Genomic DNA, 17,804 nt, shown 5'->3' with positions numbered 1-17,804 from the left:
GCGCCAAAAACAGATGAACGCAAGCTGGGGGAGGGGACTTAAGGTTGACAGCGTGCCGACGTCACGGCGCCTCTGTCCAATCAAAACACGGCAACGTAGGACACCGCCAAGATCAGTTTGATGGCTCTCAACAGTGCAGCGCGTAGCTAGCTAGCCTAGCTCCCCTTATCTGCAAAAACAGCACGAAATTTGGCGTAAACGGCTTCTTTTTAACCTCTCGAGTTTATGATAAGGGCATGAACCGTGGAAACCAGGCTAAGGTAGGCGATACAAACGATGAACCTCTACCAAACCGTGTGTGTTTTGTCTTTAAGCGACTGGCTAGCCCGTCAGCTCTGGAGCAGCTAGCGTTAACCTTTAGTCAGCTGGGATTAAAGCGATTCAGAGGAATGAGTCGTTTATTTGAATCGACTCTTCCCAGTAATGTAAATAAAAAGTGGAGGTGACTTCCAGGTCCAGTTCAGTTGAGCATTTTGCCCTTTTTGTGGTGTGTACAACTCTGTGATAGGTTTAAGGATTATTTTAAAAGTTAGAATAAAAAATTAAGCGCATACAAACACTGCATAAATACCACATTTTAACAGTAAGAACAAGGTTTGTGAGGTCTGGACCTCATAGTGGAGGAGATTAGGACACTGTAGAAAAATGGTATTTTGGCAGATTGTTTTAAATCTTGTCGATATATCTAATCATCTCGAGATTGTTGCATTATGATTAAGTTATTTCTATACATTTAGGTGGTTTTAGTAAGTCAGATTATCTCACTATATTGCCAAATAATTTTACCTGTAAGAAATATGCTTGAAACAAGCCAAATTATCTGCAAATATAGTGAGATAATTCGGTCCACTGAATCATCTAAAACAAGCAAAAATTGTCTGGAAATAACTTTAAAATTCTCATAATGAGGTAACAACAATCGCACGATGAGAAGTATGTATTGACTAGGTTTATAGATATATTGACTGTGTTTAAGTTAATTTCACTTGCCAAGATAGTATTTTTTGCGGTGGAGGAGCTGAACTGGTTTAGGAATGAGTGAATCGTCGAGTAGGTGGTTCGATTCCTTGAAACGGACGTCTGGAGAGAATCGATTCGGTAGAGTGATTCGAACTTCCCATCACTATCTGCTAGCTTACGTTAGCCTAACTCGAGCTACGACTGTTAAAGCATTCAACTAACTAGCCACTCGGCTATTCCCTGCGGTCTCAGATAGCCTGCTAGCATTTGCGACCGCTGAAGGACGAGCTTCATTCCCCCAGATAGTTGATAGTTCAGTTTACGTTACAGAGCTTCGTCCAAACTAACATTAGACACGAAAAGTGGTTGTTTACTAGTTGGAGCTCGGTGAGGGATCCTGGCTGTAATAAAGATTGCTGTTCTGCGCTCAGCTAAGCTTGCTGTAAAATGACCGGTGAAGCTGTACAATAACGCTGTAATATAGCTAAGCAAGCGAACAGTTTGCTGCTTGAGATTCTTTTAACTGGCACCAAAAGTCTTATAAAACTATTGGCACCCTTAATCAAACTCCCCCCCAGTTTGAATTCCCGTTTCGTGAAACACTGCAGCTCTGAAAAATGAGATGGAGCATGACATTATAGGTCAAGCATGTAGTTAGCTAACCAAAACCACTTGTTTTGGCTCGTGAATGAGGCCCTTGGTCATCTCCTCAGCGTAAAGGGTTAAAGTAAAGTGTGCTTTTATTATGTTTAGAGTTTTTGTATGGCTTATATTTCCTGTTTGGAGTCCAGATTTAGGCTCCTCTTCCTTCCACTTACTGCAACGTCCTGACATGTTCAGAGTTTTTATGCTTTCCTTCCTAAGAAAAATTACATTTCCCTCCCCTGTGCTTTAATATAGAACAGCGTGGCTTGTTGCTGCACTAATAAAGGGTTTGAATATCACACACATTCACATTCAGCCTTGTTTGCACTAGGGAGGAGTAGAGAGATAGTAAGTAACAGCTCGGAAATGTGGGTCACTCTCCTCTGTCAGATACAGCTGGAACAGTCAGCATTTCCGAGGCCACTCAAAGGAAAAAAAAGCTGAGAACGAGTCTGTAAGCACCCACTGGTGGTGGCAAAGTGTGCTCTTTTAGTTCTTCTTTCTTGTCCTAAGTTTCATTTCGTAGAGCATGAAGGTTAAAGGGCCCATGACTTAGCAAACCAAAATTTTCTCCCTTTTTTAAACTAAGAGTTAACAGCCCATTTGGAATTGATGTCACATTTATGTCTGTCCGTCATTTTATTCTACAGCAGTTTAGCCACGACCATTCATGTCGGAGTTATAAAGAGTGTTTCAGCATGGACTGCTTTTCAGATGAGGCGCAATACATGACAGCCAGTTAGAACAGAGGTCAGTTACATCAGTCCGTCCTAAGGCACAGTCCTAAAACCAGCCTTTTTTAAATTGCCCATGTCCTACTTTTTTTTTCTCCGACTTATAGCATTTGTGTCCGTCATAATTCATTTGTAAACAACCTTCGTTCACCCCTAGAATTAAACAGGCTGTTTTTGTCTCTGCCTTTAAAACTGATGTAAGATGAATGAGCTCTTGTCTGATTGGCTGACTTGTACTTTGCCTGATTCAGAAAGCACTCAAAGGTGATACACTGCTTAGAACTTCAATGTGAATAGACATAGCTTATCTACTGTAGACTGAATTGGTGGATATGTGTCAGTGTGTTGATTCTTGTGACGTCACAGAGAATTTCCATTTATGGGCTGGGAAGTGAATGGTATGTTTTGAAACTTTGACAGTTTTTACTGTTTTATTTAGGGAAAATAAAAGTGTAAAATTTGATTTTCCATGATATGACGCGTTTAATTCTGGTTCAAGAGAGGATTGAAAATGGTTATATAAAATTCTGGGATGCCTGATTCCATACCAATATTTGTTGACATATTTATTGTACTCAGATAGACGTTAGCAGTTAGCTGTACATAAAAAAAAAAAAAAATAAAAATATTGTGCATCTCTACAGTTTTTGGTGCGTAAACCCACACCAACATTATGTGGACTCGAGAAAAGATTGAATACATGGAAAAGTAGGATATGGGACATATAAAGCTATTTCTTTCTATAAACCCAATTCTAAGAAGTTGAGACGGTATCTGACATGGCAGTAAAAACAGAAATCAGTGATTCTCTTCTGTATTAAATTGAAAACAAAACACAATATTTGATAAATTTGAACTTTGTCTTTTGTAAGTATATGCTCATTCCGAATATGATGCCTGCAACACGTTCCAAAAAAAGTTATGACAGTAGTATGTTTACCACTGTGTGTACACTCATCACATTTCCTTTTAGCAACACTTTAGCATACCAACTGATCCAGTTTTGACAGCAGTCAAATTTTTTTCCCATTCTTCAGTCATACAAGGCTTTAGCTGCGCAACTGTAGGCCTTTGTTGTCATATTTTGCGCTTTATAATGTGCCACATATTTTCTGAAGTAGACGGGCAGGTCAGTCTATCACCCACACACTCTGATATGCCGTCATGCTGCTGTAACACGGAGAATGTTTTTGTGCCAGCGTGATGTTGAAATTAGCAAGGATGTCCCAGGAAATGGCAGCATATATACACGTTTTGTATCAACATATCTTTCAGCATTAATGATGCTTTCACAGATGTGCAGTTTACCCCCTAATACACCAATATCATGACAGCCTCTGGATTTTGAACTTTGTGCTGGTATCAGTCTGGATGATCTTTTTATTTCTTGACTCAGAGATCAGTGTCTATCTGAAAAATGGACTCGTCAGACCACAGTACACATTTCCAGTGTGCATCAGACCATTTCAGATGAGGTTGAGTGCAGAGCAGTCAGCAGCGTGTCTGGACATCTTTGACATATGATTTTCATATATGATTAGTACAGTATTAACTTGCACTTGTGGATGCAGAGACGAGCAGTGTTTGTTTATGGTTTGTCAAAGTATTGTTGAGCCCATGTGGCGATGTACATCTCCGAAGCGTTCTGGTCTTTAAATCCATCTGATGGATGGAAGATCACAGGCAATCAGTTGTGGTTTTTGGCCTTGCTTTTTACGCACAGAGATTTCTCCAGATTCCCTGAATCTTTTGATGATGATGTGCACTTCAGAGGGTAAAGTGTCTAAAATCCTTGCAAACGCTCATTAAGGAATGTTCTTTATTTATTTATTTTATTTTTTTTTGCTGATGCATTTATGGCAAAGTGGCAAGCCTTGACATGTCATCGTTCATCAAGGACTAGACCTTTTCTGGATACCCGCGATGCTTGAGCATGATTACATCATCTCTTTTAAAACTGTTTTTTGAACATGTAATAACATTCCTAGTCATATGTTGTCCCAGTTACAACTGTTTTGGGACGTGCTGAAGGTGCTATTTTCAGAATGAGCATTGATATTGAACTGATGGACATATCGATTTGAAACATTTTCCAGATTCTGTTTAATCCACTTGTTTCAGAGTGAATGTGAAGAATGTGAAGTGTGTCTCTCTCACAGGGAAGACCTACAAGGAACGAAGACTTGCAGCCTAAAAGACCCTCTTGCAGCTTCTGCAAGAGACTGACAACATGTCAAAAGATGTAAGTATATTGGGACAGTTGATATAGGGTTAAGTGCATCAAATGTACAGGATGTTACTGTACTATTCAGTGCATTAAATAATATGCAGTTGTTCATTTGATGGATCTTTCTGACTGTAATGCACAAGTGCATAGTATGTGCTTTCTCTGCATTATTTACTAGTACTACTGTAAGCTGTCTTATTACACAGATTTATTGTAGAATAAATGCTGAGTGTTAGTTATCCTCGCTATGTTTGTGTTTGACTGTGAGCGGCACTAAAAGCAAATTGTGCAAGTCTTGCACATATGGCTCTCGCTTGGATTTGATAGCGTTCCATATTTGTCTTGGGTCACTTTTTGGAGCCAGCATGGTTCCCATGGTTACGCAGTTGCTAGCAAAACACATCACAACATCTGAGGTCATTGTGCTGTAATGCATGGTCAGTCTGGACACAAATGGGCTGGCATATTTGAATGTTATTAGCTCAGAAAGGTCCAACAGTGGCAGCTGTCGAGGTATTCGGTCTTGCCAGTTTGCTTACAGTGTTCTGTGAGATTGCAGTGAAAAATGTCTTCCTCCTCTCTCTTCTGCTGCAGACTAGATTTACACCTATTAACACCAGAATGATTTTAATGCAGGAACACGAGTTTGGACAGCATAGATTTCTAATACCATTTATATCTCCCTCTTGTTTTAACTATAACAAAGTTTTAAGGAAGGTCCTCATTTGGGTTATTAAAGGAATATTTTGGTGAAAATTTTAATGTGCACTGTTTTCCCCTTATCCCAAATGCAGTCAAATGGCCAAGGCACACTTAGTGTACAAAGTTTGCTTCCTTAGTTTTCCACATTTCCAAGCTAATGTAGCTCATAAACTCGCCACCCTCAAGTAATGCTAGCTTAAACCCTGCGACGTGGCCCTGTGCAAACTACATGCCTAAATCAATACACATTTTCCAGAATTCAGGCTTCAGGTAGGCTGCTCATATGAATGTGCACAGGTGCTTGATCTTCGTTAACCTTTTAAGGTGCCAGGATTAGATGCTGAAATCATTATTCGGGTATTCGTTTCATTATAGGAAGACGAAGAAAGTAGACAGTCTAGCAATTCAGTGAAACGCTGGTTTTATGTTTTAACAGGACTGTACAATGTAAGTCTTAGTCATATTTGCAAGTGTGTACAGTTGTATGCAAAGGTTTGAGCACCACTGGTCAAGTTTTCTAAGTGAAAATAAGTATACATCCTCTACAGAGAACACACTTCTGCACATTTTAATGCACACTTACTGTTTATTTACTGAATTTAACATATTGGGGAACATACATAGAAGTTATTGCACGATTTATAGTGTTTTGTATTTTTTCCAGTATGTTTATGCAAATAAATAGAAATTATGTGGTAAATATGTTCTCTGTAGAGGATGTGTTAACTTATTTTCACTTAGAAAATCAACTATATAAACCTTTGCATACAACTGTTTTGTGCTGCTAAATGTTGTAGCCTCCTAACACTTAAAATTCTGGTCCTACGTTAATTTTGACCAAAGGTCTTTTTCCTTACTTTTTCCAGAAACCACCTAAGCGAGTCTATTTGAGACTACTAAACAACTTTAGTTGAGGCAGATTGTGTGATGATTTAAGCATGTCTTTGGATAATCGCTGGTGTATAAACCTTAGATAACTTGTTAGCTACATTAGCCTGGTTGCTGATATAGTTGCAACATTGATTGTTAAAGTTCTTTTCCTTCTAAAGGGTGGACTAAAAGAAACTGGAGAGCTGAAGGTTTTCACCACTCAGAACCTGAGTCCTGGAAAAGGTGAGTATGGCTCTGAATATCAGTTTGCTGTTTGTAGAAACAGATAGAAACCATCAGCTTGTCATTCTCTGTTATGACTTTAGACGTTTTTAGTTGTTATTGTCATGGGTGCTACTTATAATGATGTCAGTTAGCTGATTTTTGCTCAAAGCGATGTACAGATGCAGATCCAGTTACAGCTGCAGGAATAGTCCTTGTTGGGTTAACATTCTTGCTCAGCAGCATATTGGCTGTAGTAGGACAGTGAGCTGACCAGCATGATGATGTCTCCATTTCTTTTCTCATGATTAGGATCTCATGAATTTGGAATTTAAGCAAGATTTTGGAGTCTGTAATTAATTCAGCTAAACTATATTCTCTGATAACTGCAGATTTTTGTGATTTTATATAGTAATGCTTCAATGAAAACATCAGCACATAGTATGTTTAATAAGCAAATGTGTTAGCATGTATATTGATGCCTTTAAGATAATGTACAGTAAACCCCTAACACTGCAAGGGCCTGTATGTGGGCTCACACCTCATATATCTGTTGACATCCATTCTCCGCCCCCAAATGTGCTCTTTTGTAGTAACTGTTGTGAGGTTGGACAAGCTTTGACAAACATTTCCAACAAGCTTAGTTTCGATTAGCCACAGCGCATAGTCCATCTCGGTAGTGCAGGGTACCCTAAATAAAGTCTCCTATTACAAAGTCTCCTTATGTTGAACAGGATTTTTGTCAGTTTTCTGAAAGTCTTATCCATCCTGGCAACAGTTTGGGGGCTGATATAAGTTTTATATTTAATGTGCTTGATAGTAGATTTGTGGTAAGTCCAAAATAATATTTTCTTTGGTTATTATTTTTACCCTCCCACGGCCTGCATGTACCTCCTCTCCATTTTGAAATATACTTTTTAGTCCAAATCCTTTTCGTAAAACTATTGTGAAACAATGTATCAGGCAACGGACAAATCATTTGTAACCATTTCATGTTATAACTTTCTGTGAGATAGCTTAAGAGGCATTGATCACTTTGTATGTCTGGTTCCTATGACAATCAAAAAATCAAAAAGTTGACTCTGCAATTTTCTCGGCGCATTTCTCATGACATCACTCTGATCGAATATGTTTACATCTTAACTAAAAGGATTCAGAAGAAATGTAAAAACAAAATGATGGAATTCCCTGTTAAATTGGCTAAAGATTTATCACTGCATGAAATTAAACAGATTATGGCTGTAGAAATTTTGTCTTGACATACAGCAAAAGAGTATGTAATCTAAATTCTTTAAGATAAACAGATCAATGCTAATAGTCTGTTACCTCAGCCAACGTTGCTACCCTGGTCTGTTGTTTCACCTCATGATGTGAATCATAATGAATTCAGTAAATGATGTTTAAAGTTTTATTACATGAAATCTATGCAAGTAAAGTGTAAAATTAGCTTGATATTTGTCAGTGCTCTCATTGTGATGCATTCTATGTAGTATTATTGCACTTTGCACTGTCTGCTTCAAGTTTAGTGGCTTATTATTCATTATACAACAGTTTGTTCCAGCCACGCAAGCTGATTGGTTGAGAAGCGTTCTAACCGTGCTGTTATTTCATTGCTAAGCAGCGAGTTTGACAGCTGTAGGAGACGCTCAAGCCATTTGAATGTTTTTACTTCTTACTTTGCCCACAAACAGAAAATGGTTACTTTTAAGATCACAGCCGATTTGGTCAGACTCTGAAGATGAGACTACACTAAATTCCCAAACTGTCATCGCCACCGAGCAGGCTTTTCAGTCGGCAGCTGTGACAGAGGAACAGCTAAACAACCTGGAATTAGCCAGAAATGAACCAAATACCATTCACCAAACGTGTAGTCTCATCTTCAGAGTCTGGCCAAATCGGACTGAGCCATAAAACTGCCGCAATAAAAAACAAAAAAACTTGCTCAGTGGTAATGCAATGATTATTATGTACTTGATTGTCTGTTGTTCTCCAGCAGAGGGCAGTCATTCAGCACATTTTGAGAAATATTAGGCTCTCTTTTCTGAGCTCTCTGAAACCTTTTTTGCAGTAACTTATAAGCATAAGAACAGACTTTTTCACCCATGCATTTACTTTTAACTGCACATTAGACATACTTTGCATAGGACAAGTGTAAGGCTCAGTATGTCATAAGAACCAAATCTATTACTTGAAGATTGATAAATGTGCTTCCTCTTTGTCAGGTGCTGCTGTCCTGTCTCTTGTGACTGTCCATCCTTCTGCAGTTACTGGAGTCAAACAGATCGTGCCCAGAACACAGGGTGCTCCCAGTGTTAACATAGTGCAACATATGGTAAGGCATCACTAAGTTTATGGTAACTACATATGTTACAGCACTGTAGAAATCAGGCATTTGATGCGCATCGTAAAGAAGGGTAGAAATGTGTTCTGTGATATACGTTTAGGACCAATACATTACAAGGAGATCATGCATAGTGATCCCTGTTGAGGAACAGTGCAGCACATGGCACTGTTTCGTCTAACAATACCTCCAACGATGTGGTAGCAGTTTCCGTTTCCAAGTAAAGCTGATCTGTCCGGTTCAAGAACTCCTTGCCCTTTTCATCAGGCACTACCTGACACGATGCTGAGCCACGTTCCCTAATTAGAACCCTTACAACACAGGTCATGCTGCTCCTCTCCTCCAATGAGGACTTCCTCTCCTTCCTTTCCAAATGATGCAGGGTTCAAGTGTGGAGGGTCTCCATGGCGATAAAGTCCTCCATTAACATTGAGTGAGGTGACCTGGGAGAGTTGCATCTAAGCTGATCACAGAAGTTTGGAGTCAGCAGGATTAGGGCCCACATCATGGTTATCATCCTATTAATAACACAAGCCTTCAGTCAGAGGCAAGCAGGCAGGGGATGGGCACTAAAAATGGCGGTACTGTTAGTGAACGAGGGTGTGTGCGCATGTGTGAATGTTTATGTTTACTACCAGTCAAAAGTTTAGACTGATTGTTGTTTTTCTTAATATTAGACATTATTTGAAAAGCAGTTACCTAAACAATTGTAAATAGTGCAGGTAGTGCCAAATTAGCGTTTTTTATTATTATTTTCAGAAAAGTAGTTTTTAGCAGCCAATAAAGTTTCAGTATATGTAAAATATATTGTCTGTTCTTCATAAAGCTGCTTGAGAGGATGGCAAGAATAAATTTGATATGAAGGCTACTTTGAAAAATATAACAATTTGATTTTTTTTGTATAATGTATAAAAGGTTCTGTTTTAACTTTACAGGACAAAGGGGGACATTAATAACTTTTAATATTTGTTAATTTCACAGAATTTAGTCTATTCCTCATGTCCACACAATGTAAAGGGCAGCTGACCTTTTCAAACGGTAATCATCATTATGATCACGAAATCACAGCGACAGTAGAAGTGCCAAAGAATTGCAGTGTTTTGAAGCTGTCAGAATTGTCACTTAATTACACAACGTCACAAATGTCACTTAATCAGTCCTTAAATTACCATTATCGAGAAATTGGATAGAGTGACCACTCTGGCTTTCCATGAGCTGAGGATGTCATTTTATAGCTTGATCTGTAGGTCTCTTACTTTGCCCTTTTTGACAGTGTAGCTGAGCAGAGAGATAGAAAGAGATGTGTTACACTGCAAACAGAGCCAAAACCTGAGCCAAGTTATTGTTCTAGTGTTCTTAAGTTAGCAGAAATATTTTCCCACCTTACCACAGATGTGTTCGATCATCCAAGTCTTAGTTTAGTACTGGCGTTATTAGGCTACTGTGGCTGAAAAGTAAAGTTTATACCACACCCATTTTCATTGTGCAAATTGCATGCCTAAATCATCGCTCACCCTCAATTGTCACGTTATTGAGTAATATTTCATTAAATATTACAGAGCTGTTTGTGGTTTTTGACACTGTATGACAATGCTATTTATAAAATAAACTAACAAAGCAGTAGTAGTATTCTTGAAGCCTGAATTTTGCACGGACATTTGTCTGTTTTAATGGATAATGGGGAAAAAATTTGTGCGAACTTTCCACGTGACTAAAGCTGTAGCACATTTTGAATGGCTTTGATTGCAACAGTGCAGTATGTATGATGATTTTTTTTTATGTTACTCTGCTAAACTGCAGTTTAAAATGGATGTATTAAGTGTCATGGCCTCTGTCTGTAGGCGATTGGCACTCCTCAGAGGCCCAGTGCTCCTGGTAGTGTCCTTCTGACAAGCCCCAGAACTCCAAGCGCTCAGTTTCTTACCCCACAGACACAGGCACAAGAGTCTTCCCCCTGGTCGAGTGGGTGAGTCATGCCCCTCTTTCTCTCTCAGCAGGGTTCTCAACACACATCAACACTGACTCACAGTGTCTGCCTTAGCAAATTATATCTTGGATCTCAAGCAGAGGCCGACTTGGTATCTGTCTAGATGTGTCAATATTAATTATATAATAGATTATCTGTTTTGTTACCTCCACATTTGTTTTGATCACCGGTGAGAGGGCAAAGAAAAAAATGTTACAGTAGACATCAGCTTTATCATCTTTGTTCTTTGCTCTTAGAAGCTAATCCTGTTATTTTAGATTAAAAAAATCAGTGACTATAATGCAAAAGCACGGTCTCTGCTAAAAGTTGTGGTTGATATTTTTATATAAAACATAATCTATTTTAGTGACAAGTAGGGCAGGTAAAACGGATGCAGGTAAAACACAGTAGGTGAAGGGGTGTGCTCAAATCACTGTATCACTGTTAAGGATGGCGTAGTTCTGTAAATACGCTTGAATTTATTTAGTCATGTCATTGAGTCAGAATGCCAACATTTTCAGCGTATTTGACCTTCATCAGGGCAAAATTAAAGCCAACATCAGGTAATCTCCATGTCTATATATAAAGCCATGATGATTAAAATCAGTCACATTACTTGAGTGAACGTGGAAGTTTCAATTAAGTCATTTACTGAGCACAAGAAATTTACACCAATTTACACATTTGCACATTTACATTACTTTTGAGTTATCGTTTTATTTAAGCTCCTTACTTGAGGTTGGCATCCAAAAGTAGACTAGCATGCTCAAACTACTCATAAAGAAATACACAGCTAACAACCCATCATTTTGAATGTTTGCTATTTCATGATAGTTGTGTTACAGGATTGAGTCAGATCGATTTCTTTTTTCACTTAGATGTCCAATCCATCATTTTCTGATGGTATTGGCCCCATACCGACATGCATCAATACCGAGATGCCAACTAGACATACTACATAGGTCAATGTATTTATCAGCACTGTTGACAATCCCACCAATAAAGAATTGATATTGCTTTTAAGCTTCTGTAAATTTCAGGATTCTGTCAATACACATCAATCTATAGACTTCATGACATCGATAGACAAATGATGCAGTTCCCTTTACAGTTGATGTGGTTTCTTTTGGATCATGAGCAGTTCTTTTCTCTCTCTGAAGGTTGATCTTTCTCATCTGTTCATTGGAAGTCTTTGACACTGCTCTTCATTCAGTATAGTGTTCTTGATTACTTCACTGTTTTATACTAATAACTGAAATAATTTTTCAGTCCTCCACTTCGGTAGCCATCTGGAGTTTATGAGGTTGTTATTGCTAATCTCACCAGTTGGTTTATGCTTCTATATAATGTACTGTACAGTTAATTTTTGATTGCCTGTTATTCCGGGCCAGGTTTAAATGATTTTGTTCAGATTTTTCAGCCTCATGATGGGCCTACTGTACTGTCTGACTTTTTTTGCTCATTATTTGGCAGCAGCGTCTACATTCTCCCAAAACAACCACCTAGCCAGTTGCTTATTTACTTATGCTCTGATGAAATGAAGGCACTATGTATAAAAAGAGCTGTGATTCCTGTATGGATTGTCCAGTATAGATGTTCTGCACTATCAGGGAATCCAGTGTGCTGCAGCACAGAGCCACAAAACATGTTGCAGAACATGTTGTTGCTGTACAATTATAATTTGCATGGTATGTACATTCGGGTTAACTGCTCACCCCTTTTTAATCTTCACCCTTAGACGCAGTAGGAAAGACAAGAATGGGAAAGGCTTGAGGCATTTCTCCATGAAGGTGTGCGAGAAGGTTCAGAAGAAAGGAGTCACCTCCTACAATGAGGTAGCAGATGAGCTGGTGGCGGAGTTGACTCCTGGAGACAACATTTCCCCTACTGAAGCTGTGAGTTCTCACCATGGTCACATACATTACGCATTGTTTCTGTTTGAAGACATCACTTATCTTCAAGCCATGAGTGTAGTTCGGCTGATTAAACATGAATTTACAGTACATCGGTATTAACGGAAATACGGGACGACACGTTTATAAATTACTCTGATATTGTAATGAGCACACAGCAGTTAACCTGCTGCTTTCCTTCAGCTCAGCAGTACATACAACATATAAAATGCAACATAGAGCTTAATATATTAACATATAGGTTGCATTGTATATGTTGTATGTGTTCAGATGTATTCAGCTTATTTTGTCTTCCTTTGGGGGTCAAATGTTAGCGAATAAATCAAGTGTGATTAATGGTTTCCTTATTTAAATGGCTTGACAGCTCTAATTCAGCCTGACCTTTTGAAAGAGGATGGCAAGAAACGTTCATGTGAAGAGAACTGATAAAAATAATAAGAGCTTATTAACAGAAGCCGACAAAAGAAGAACTCCTGCCTCAGAGTACATTATTTACATTATTAAAAATTTTCATCATTTCGGCTGTTTAAAAATATCAGTTGAGAACTGATGATCATGTTTGACTGTTCACAGTTTGCAACCAACATCTAACATAGCTACATAGTGCTTTACTGATTGATAACACCTATTGAATTCTGTTTCATTTTTGATCATGTAAGATATTAACCAGTGTTAACAGTTAAAGTTTTTAATTCTTTAGGTATTTGTGACACGTTTTATATTGGTCGGTTCCTCTGTTTTACATGTCTTTTCTCTGCCATAGCATGTTTTTGATCAGAAGAATATTCGGAGACGGGTATACGATGCACTGAATGTCCTGATGGCCATGAATATCATTTCCAAAGACAAGAAGGAGATCAAATGGATTGGCTTCCCAACCAATTCTGCTCAGGAGTGCAAAGACTTGGAGGTTAGATTTTTTTTAAACAGCACACGCACACAAGCAAACATTTTGAGAACAATGCATTTTTAATGTATTTAGATGTTAATATGTAGTGTGTTTTCATAAAGGCTGAGCGCCAGAGACGACTTGAAAGAATAAAGCAGAAACAGTCTCAGCTTCAAGAGCTTATATTACAGGTATGCAGACACTAACTTGGGTGGGAATGTGTTATTTAGAAGCTGCGTGTCATGGTTTGTTGTTTTTCTTGAATTGAGATTTTGATGTACTATGCTAAACGTTGTTAAAGTTTCCAAACAAAATAGTTTCAGAAACAACAACTTTTAAATTCATCATGGCTGTGATTTTTCACAATCGTGTTCATATTTACATACAATATATGTTAAGGTGTGCTGTTACTGCTGGTATGGATGTGGAATGAGTTCATAACATGTGATTTAAACATTGTGCCTTTTTGAATGAGACATAATGGCAACCACTCAGAACAGAGGTCATTACTTATATTATTCTTAAAGGCACAGTAAAAAAAAACCAACCTGTTTACTTCTGAGGAATCAGAATAAATCAGAAAAGGATCATGTAAAAAATTAATAATTATTATTACTGTTTTTAATTAATAAATCTACATGTCACAAATGGACTTCATGGGGGAATGCAAGAACAAATGTAGAGTATGGCCCCTTTAAGGTGAAGGTATGCATTTACCAATTTATTTCATATATTTTGTTCTCTTCAGCAAATAGCCTTCAAGAATCTGGTGCAGAGAAATAGAGAAGCAGAGCAAAAGAACCACCGACCACCTCCACAGAACACAGTCATCCACCTGCCCTTCATCATTGTCAACACCAGCAAGAGGACAGTCATCGACTGCAGCATCTCAAATGACAAGTCAGACTCTCTCACTTTCCATTTTTTTTCTCTTTATTCTATTTTTTTTCTCTTTATTTCTGAGCATATGAACAAATATGTCCAGATGAATATCCTTGTTTCTTTGTTCTGTTTTGTTCTCTGCAGGTTTGAGTACCTGTTTAACTTTGACAACATGTTTGAGATCCATGATGACATTGAGGTGCTGAAGCGCATGGGCATGGCGTTAGGGCTGGAGTCTGGCAGATGTTCTCCAGAACAGCTGAAGATAGCCCGGGCACTGGTCCCCAAAGCGCTGGAACCCTATGTAATTGGTCAGAACATAAAGTCATTCTGTTTATAAAGCTTGCAAAGATGTCATGATTGAGTTCTCATTTATTTGGCAGGCAATTAAAGATGTTCACAGTACAGTGATTTTACAAGTGTACAGATTCAAATGGTTTAACTCTTTACTAGAAAATGCCTCCAAACCCACTGTGGTTCCCTCACCACACAGCGAAATATGTGTGTGTTTGTGTGCAAAATTTTAAATGAAAATATAAGTTAAAAAAAAAAGTTGCACAATTGGATGTTTCAGATTGTGAATTGTAATTGGATTTGCATGATACTGATACTGCCCCTCAATGCGAGGCCGATATTGGCGTTTGGGAAACGCATACCTATGATCAATGTGAAGAAGCAATGTTGTGCGTGTGTGCCCGCTAGTAGATGGAAGTTAAAAACATGTCAGCAGTTTGGGTTGACATGTAGCAGCAAAAATGCTTAAGGCGAAAAATTAAGCCCCATTATTTTGTGGAAAGACAGTAGCGGTGGGTGACATACCAGTTGGAATTCTTCCTAAGCTGTTGGTTTCAACAGTATGTCATAAATACAGTAGATAACACAACATACTCTGATGGGAGCGTCTTACCTCAACGGCTGAGTCAGGCTTCTTTCAGTAATCTGCTGCTATGTAGTCAATTACAGTCTGAGTTAATGTTAGTTCAAGTTGTTACTGAGAACTGCTGCTTTCTTGAGGTTACTGATGGCCTTTGTTGGTTTAGCCTTTAGCATTGCAGCCTGCTATACGGGCCTGTGTGTCAACTCACACTGTGAGTGAGCAGTACACGTATGAGATAAATGACTTAAGAAATTCGGACAGGATTCAGTGACATTTTTGCTGAGCCAGAGAAGGTGCTGTATGCTTGCATGCATATACCTCAAGTTCTCACAAGATCTATGTATTGTTCAATCTTTTTTTAACTGTTTTGCACAAAAAATATTTCACATTTAATTAATTTGTTAAATATAGCTCGTATAACTAATTATGATAGTAAATGCTAATTTACAAAAACAGGATAGTCTTAAGTATCTTGTTAGATTACTACATGTAAATGCCATTCATTGAAGCTTGATATGTTTTATTAGTGACACAACACTCTTTTGAGAAGCTTTTATCAAAATAAAGTATAAAAAAAGTAGAACTGCAAATATCAGGAATTAAGTTAGTAAGGTTACATAGAGTTAGTATCGATGTCGGGACTCGAAGATCAGCTATCAGTTTCGGAAAGGAAAAAGTGGTGTTGGTGCATCTCTAATTGTAATGCATCAGCAATATTTTTTATATTTTTATATTGTGAAGTTTTTAAAACATAGCCAGCCCCCCAGTCCATACAGTCTGTGTATGGAAACTAAGCTACAAAACATTGCCTGCTGTGAGCTCACTGTTACTGTTATATCAAGAAAACCAACAGATTGATTCAAATCCACCTCTTTTAGCCTTAAGCACTTTATCCCCACCCTTTCACTCTCAGGAGGTGTGTTTCAGCCTGGACTGCTTTTTGAATGAGGCACAATTAAGGGAATCCAATCAGAACAGGGTACTCCTGTCAAGGCACAGTAACAAAGTCCTGTTTAATTAATAATTAATCCTGTTTAAGGGGTAAAGAAAAGTAGAAAATGGTCGTCATGATTGAATTGTCTGTTTTTTGGTTTTTAAAACCACAAGGATATCATAAATGGAATAAAATACTCTCAGAGAAAATGACATTCTCAGTGCTGTGGGTTGATGTGTTTTTCATTGTAATTTTTTTTTTTCTTTTTTTCTTTTAGATATGGCACAGGGGCCCATGAGACAGCCCAATGGAGGCCATGCTCGTTCAGCCAGGTAATGCTTTGTCTGATATTATCACACATTGTGGTTTTTTACACATAATGCATGAAAAAACAGATGCACTAGTGCTAGCAAGCTAAAAAAAAAACAGTAGCTTAGCAAGACACTGTTTTCTACTTGTGTTAGCCACCTGCTGCAGGATCCTACTCTACAAGTGATCGTTTACAAGAGCGAGATTATAGGGTTAGCTTGGTATTCTGTTGTTGTTATTGTTATTATGCCTGTGACCCTCGTTTCAGAAGCGTGCTCTAGTTAGCTATATTCAGTTTATTCATATCTATTCAATTTCTGAAACTCGGAATGGTTTGGGGCCCTGAATTGTTGGTAAACAGTGGTGTTTGTCTCTTTGTGTTTTGATAGTGATAACGGAGCTGTTCCTACTGTGGCCTCCAGCTCGAATAGCTCATATCACAGCAGCTCTCGTGATACTCCAGCATCTTTCCTGGAGGATGAGGAGGAGGAGGAGGAGGAAGACGACTTTGATGAGAACGACGACGAAGACTAACCTCTGTGCCATGTTTTTCTTCCCAGTCAGCACTGCCTCCAATGTTAGTGTGAGGGTAGGGTGAAACAGATCTTCTCTCACTGTTTCGAGAGAGGTTTCTGTTTTGACATCTGAATTTGGTTGTATATGCAAGCTCAGTGAGTAATGCCTTTCAGAATCTCTAGAGCAATGTGCAGCTGCTTTCTACAGAGCCCCAGTGGTGCTTGTGTGAAAAACTTTTTACTTAGTGTTTTTTTGTTTTGTTTTTGGCCACCTGTTTTTTGTTACCACCTTCCAGTATTGTCTTGGATTCAGTCAGATCATATTCTGTTTAAAGATACTGACCTTGGTGACTTGATGCCAATCACTTAGTGATTTATCCACTGTTTTGTAACAGTACAAACAACTATTTTTGATACCCTGGGTGTTATTTTTTCTAGAAAGCTTTAAAGAGAGCACACCAAACTCATTGTCAAGCTTTAACAACGTTTTGTATTCCAAAAGACAGATAAGGAATCAATCTTGATTCCTAGTTTGTTTTATGTAATTTTGATTTTTTTTACATTTGTTTTTCTACAGCAGATGCTGAAAAACTATACTTTTCTTATATGGGTTTAGAAATTAAACAGACATGTTTATGCAGCAGTGGGGTTATTCTAAAATTCTTATGTATGTCTGAACTTCTTGTCAAGATGAACTTCACTAAAAAGCAAATGTCTTGGTTGTGTTGCTGCTTAAAAAGTAAGCTTCTGCTCAGAAGAAAGAGGCAGGTCAGTGTGGTATATCTTTATTACGAGTATTTATCATGAACTAACTGCTT

The 17,804-nt window shown here is 38.2% G+C and overlaps 1 protein-coding gene across 2 annotated transcripts; it reads left to right on the top strand.

Annotated features, from left to right (window-relative positions):
* Positions 1–102: 102 nt before the first annotated feature.
* Positions 103–17,631, top strand: tfdp1b (transcription factor Dp-1, b). 2 transcript variants are annotated; one of them, XM_036557424.1, is made up of 12 exons: positions 103–260; positions 4,499–4,581; positions 6,318–6,381; positions 8,583–8,692; positions 10,543–10,667; positions 12,406–12,562; positions 13,344–13,490; positions 13,592–13,660; positions 14,218–14,369; positions 14,496–14,662; positions 16,440–16,494; positions 16,861–17,631. In XM_036557424.1, exons 2-12 carry the CDS (start codon positions 4,570–4,572, stop codon positions 17,003–17,005), a joined length of 1,203 nt encoding a protein of 400 aa, XP_036413317.1. In that variant the 5' UTR covers positions 103–260; positions 4,499–4,569; the 3' UTR covers positions 17,006–17,631. The 2 variants fall into 2 exon arrangements, with proteins under 2 accessions (XP_036413317.1, XP_036413318.1); XM_036557425.1 differs by having other exon boundaries at positions 4,461–4,581; positions 16,861–17,059.
* The last annotated feature ends 173 nt before the right edge of the window (positions 17,632–17,804 follow it).

Source organism: Colossoma macropomum, unplaced genomic scaffold, assembly GCF_904425465.1.
Source record: "Colossoma macropomum unplaced genomic scaffold, Colossoma_macropomum, whole genome shotgun sequence".
NCBI lineage: Eukaryota > Metazoa > Chordata > Actinopteri > Characiformes > Serrasalmidae > Colossoma > Colossoma macropomum.
This window is presented reverse-complemented; position numbering and strand designations above follow the sequence as displayed.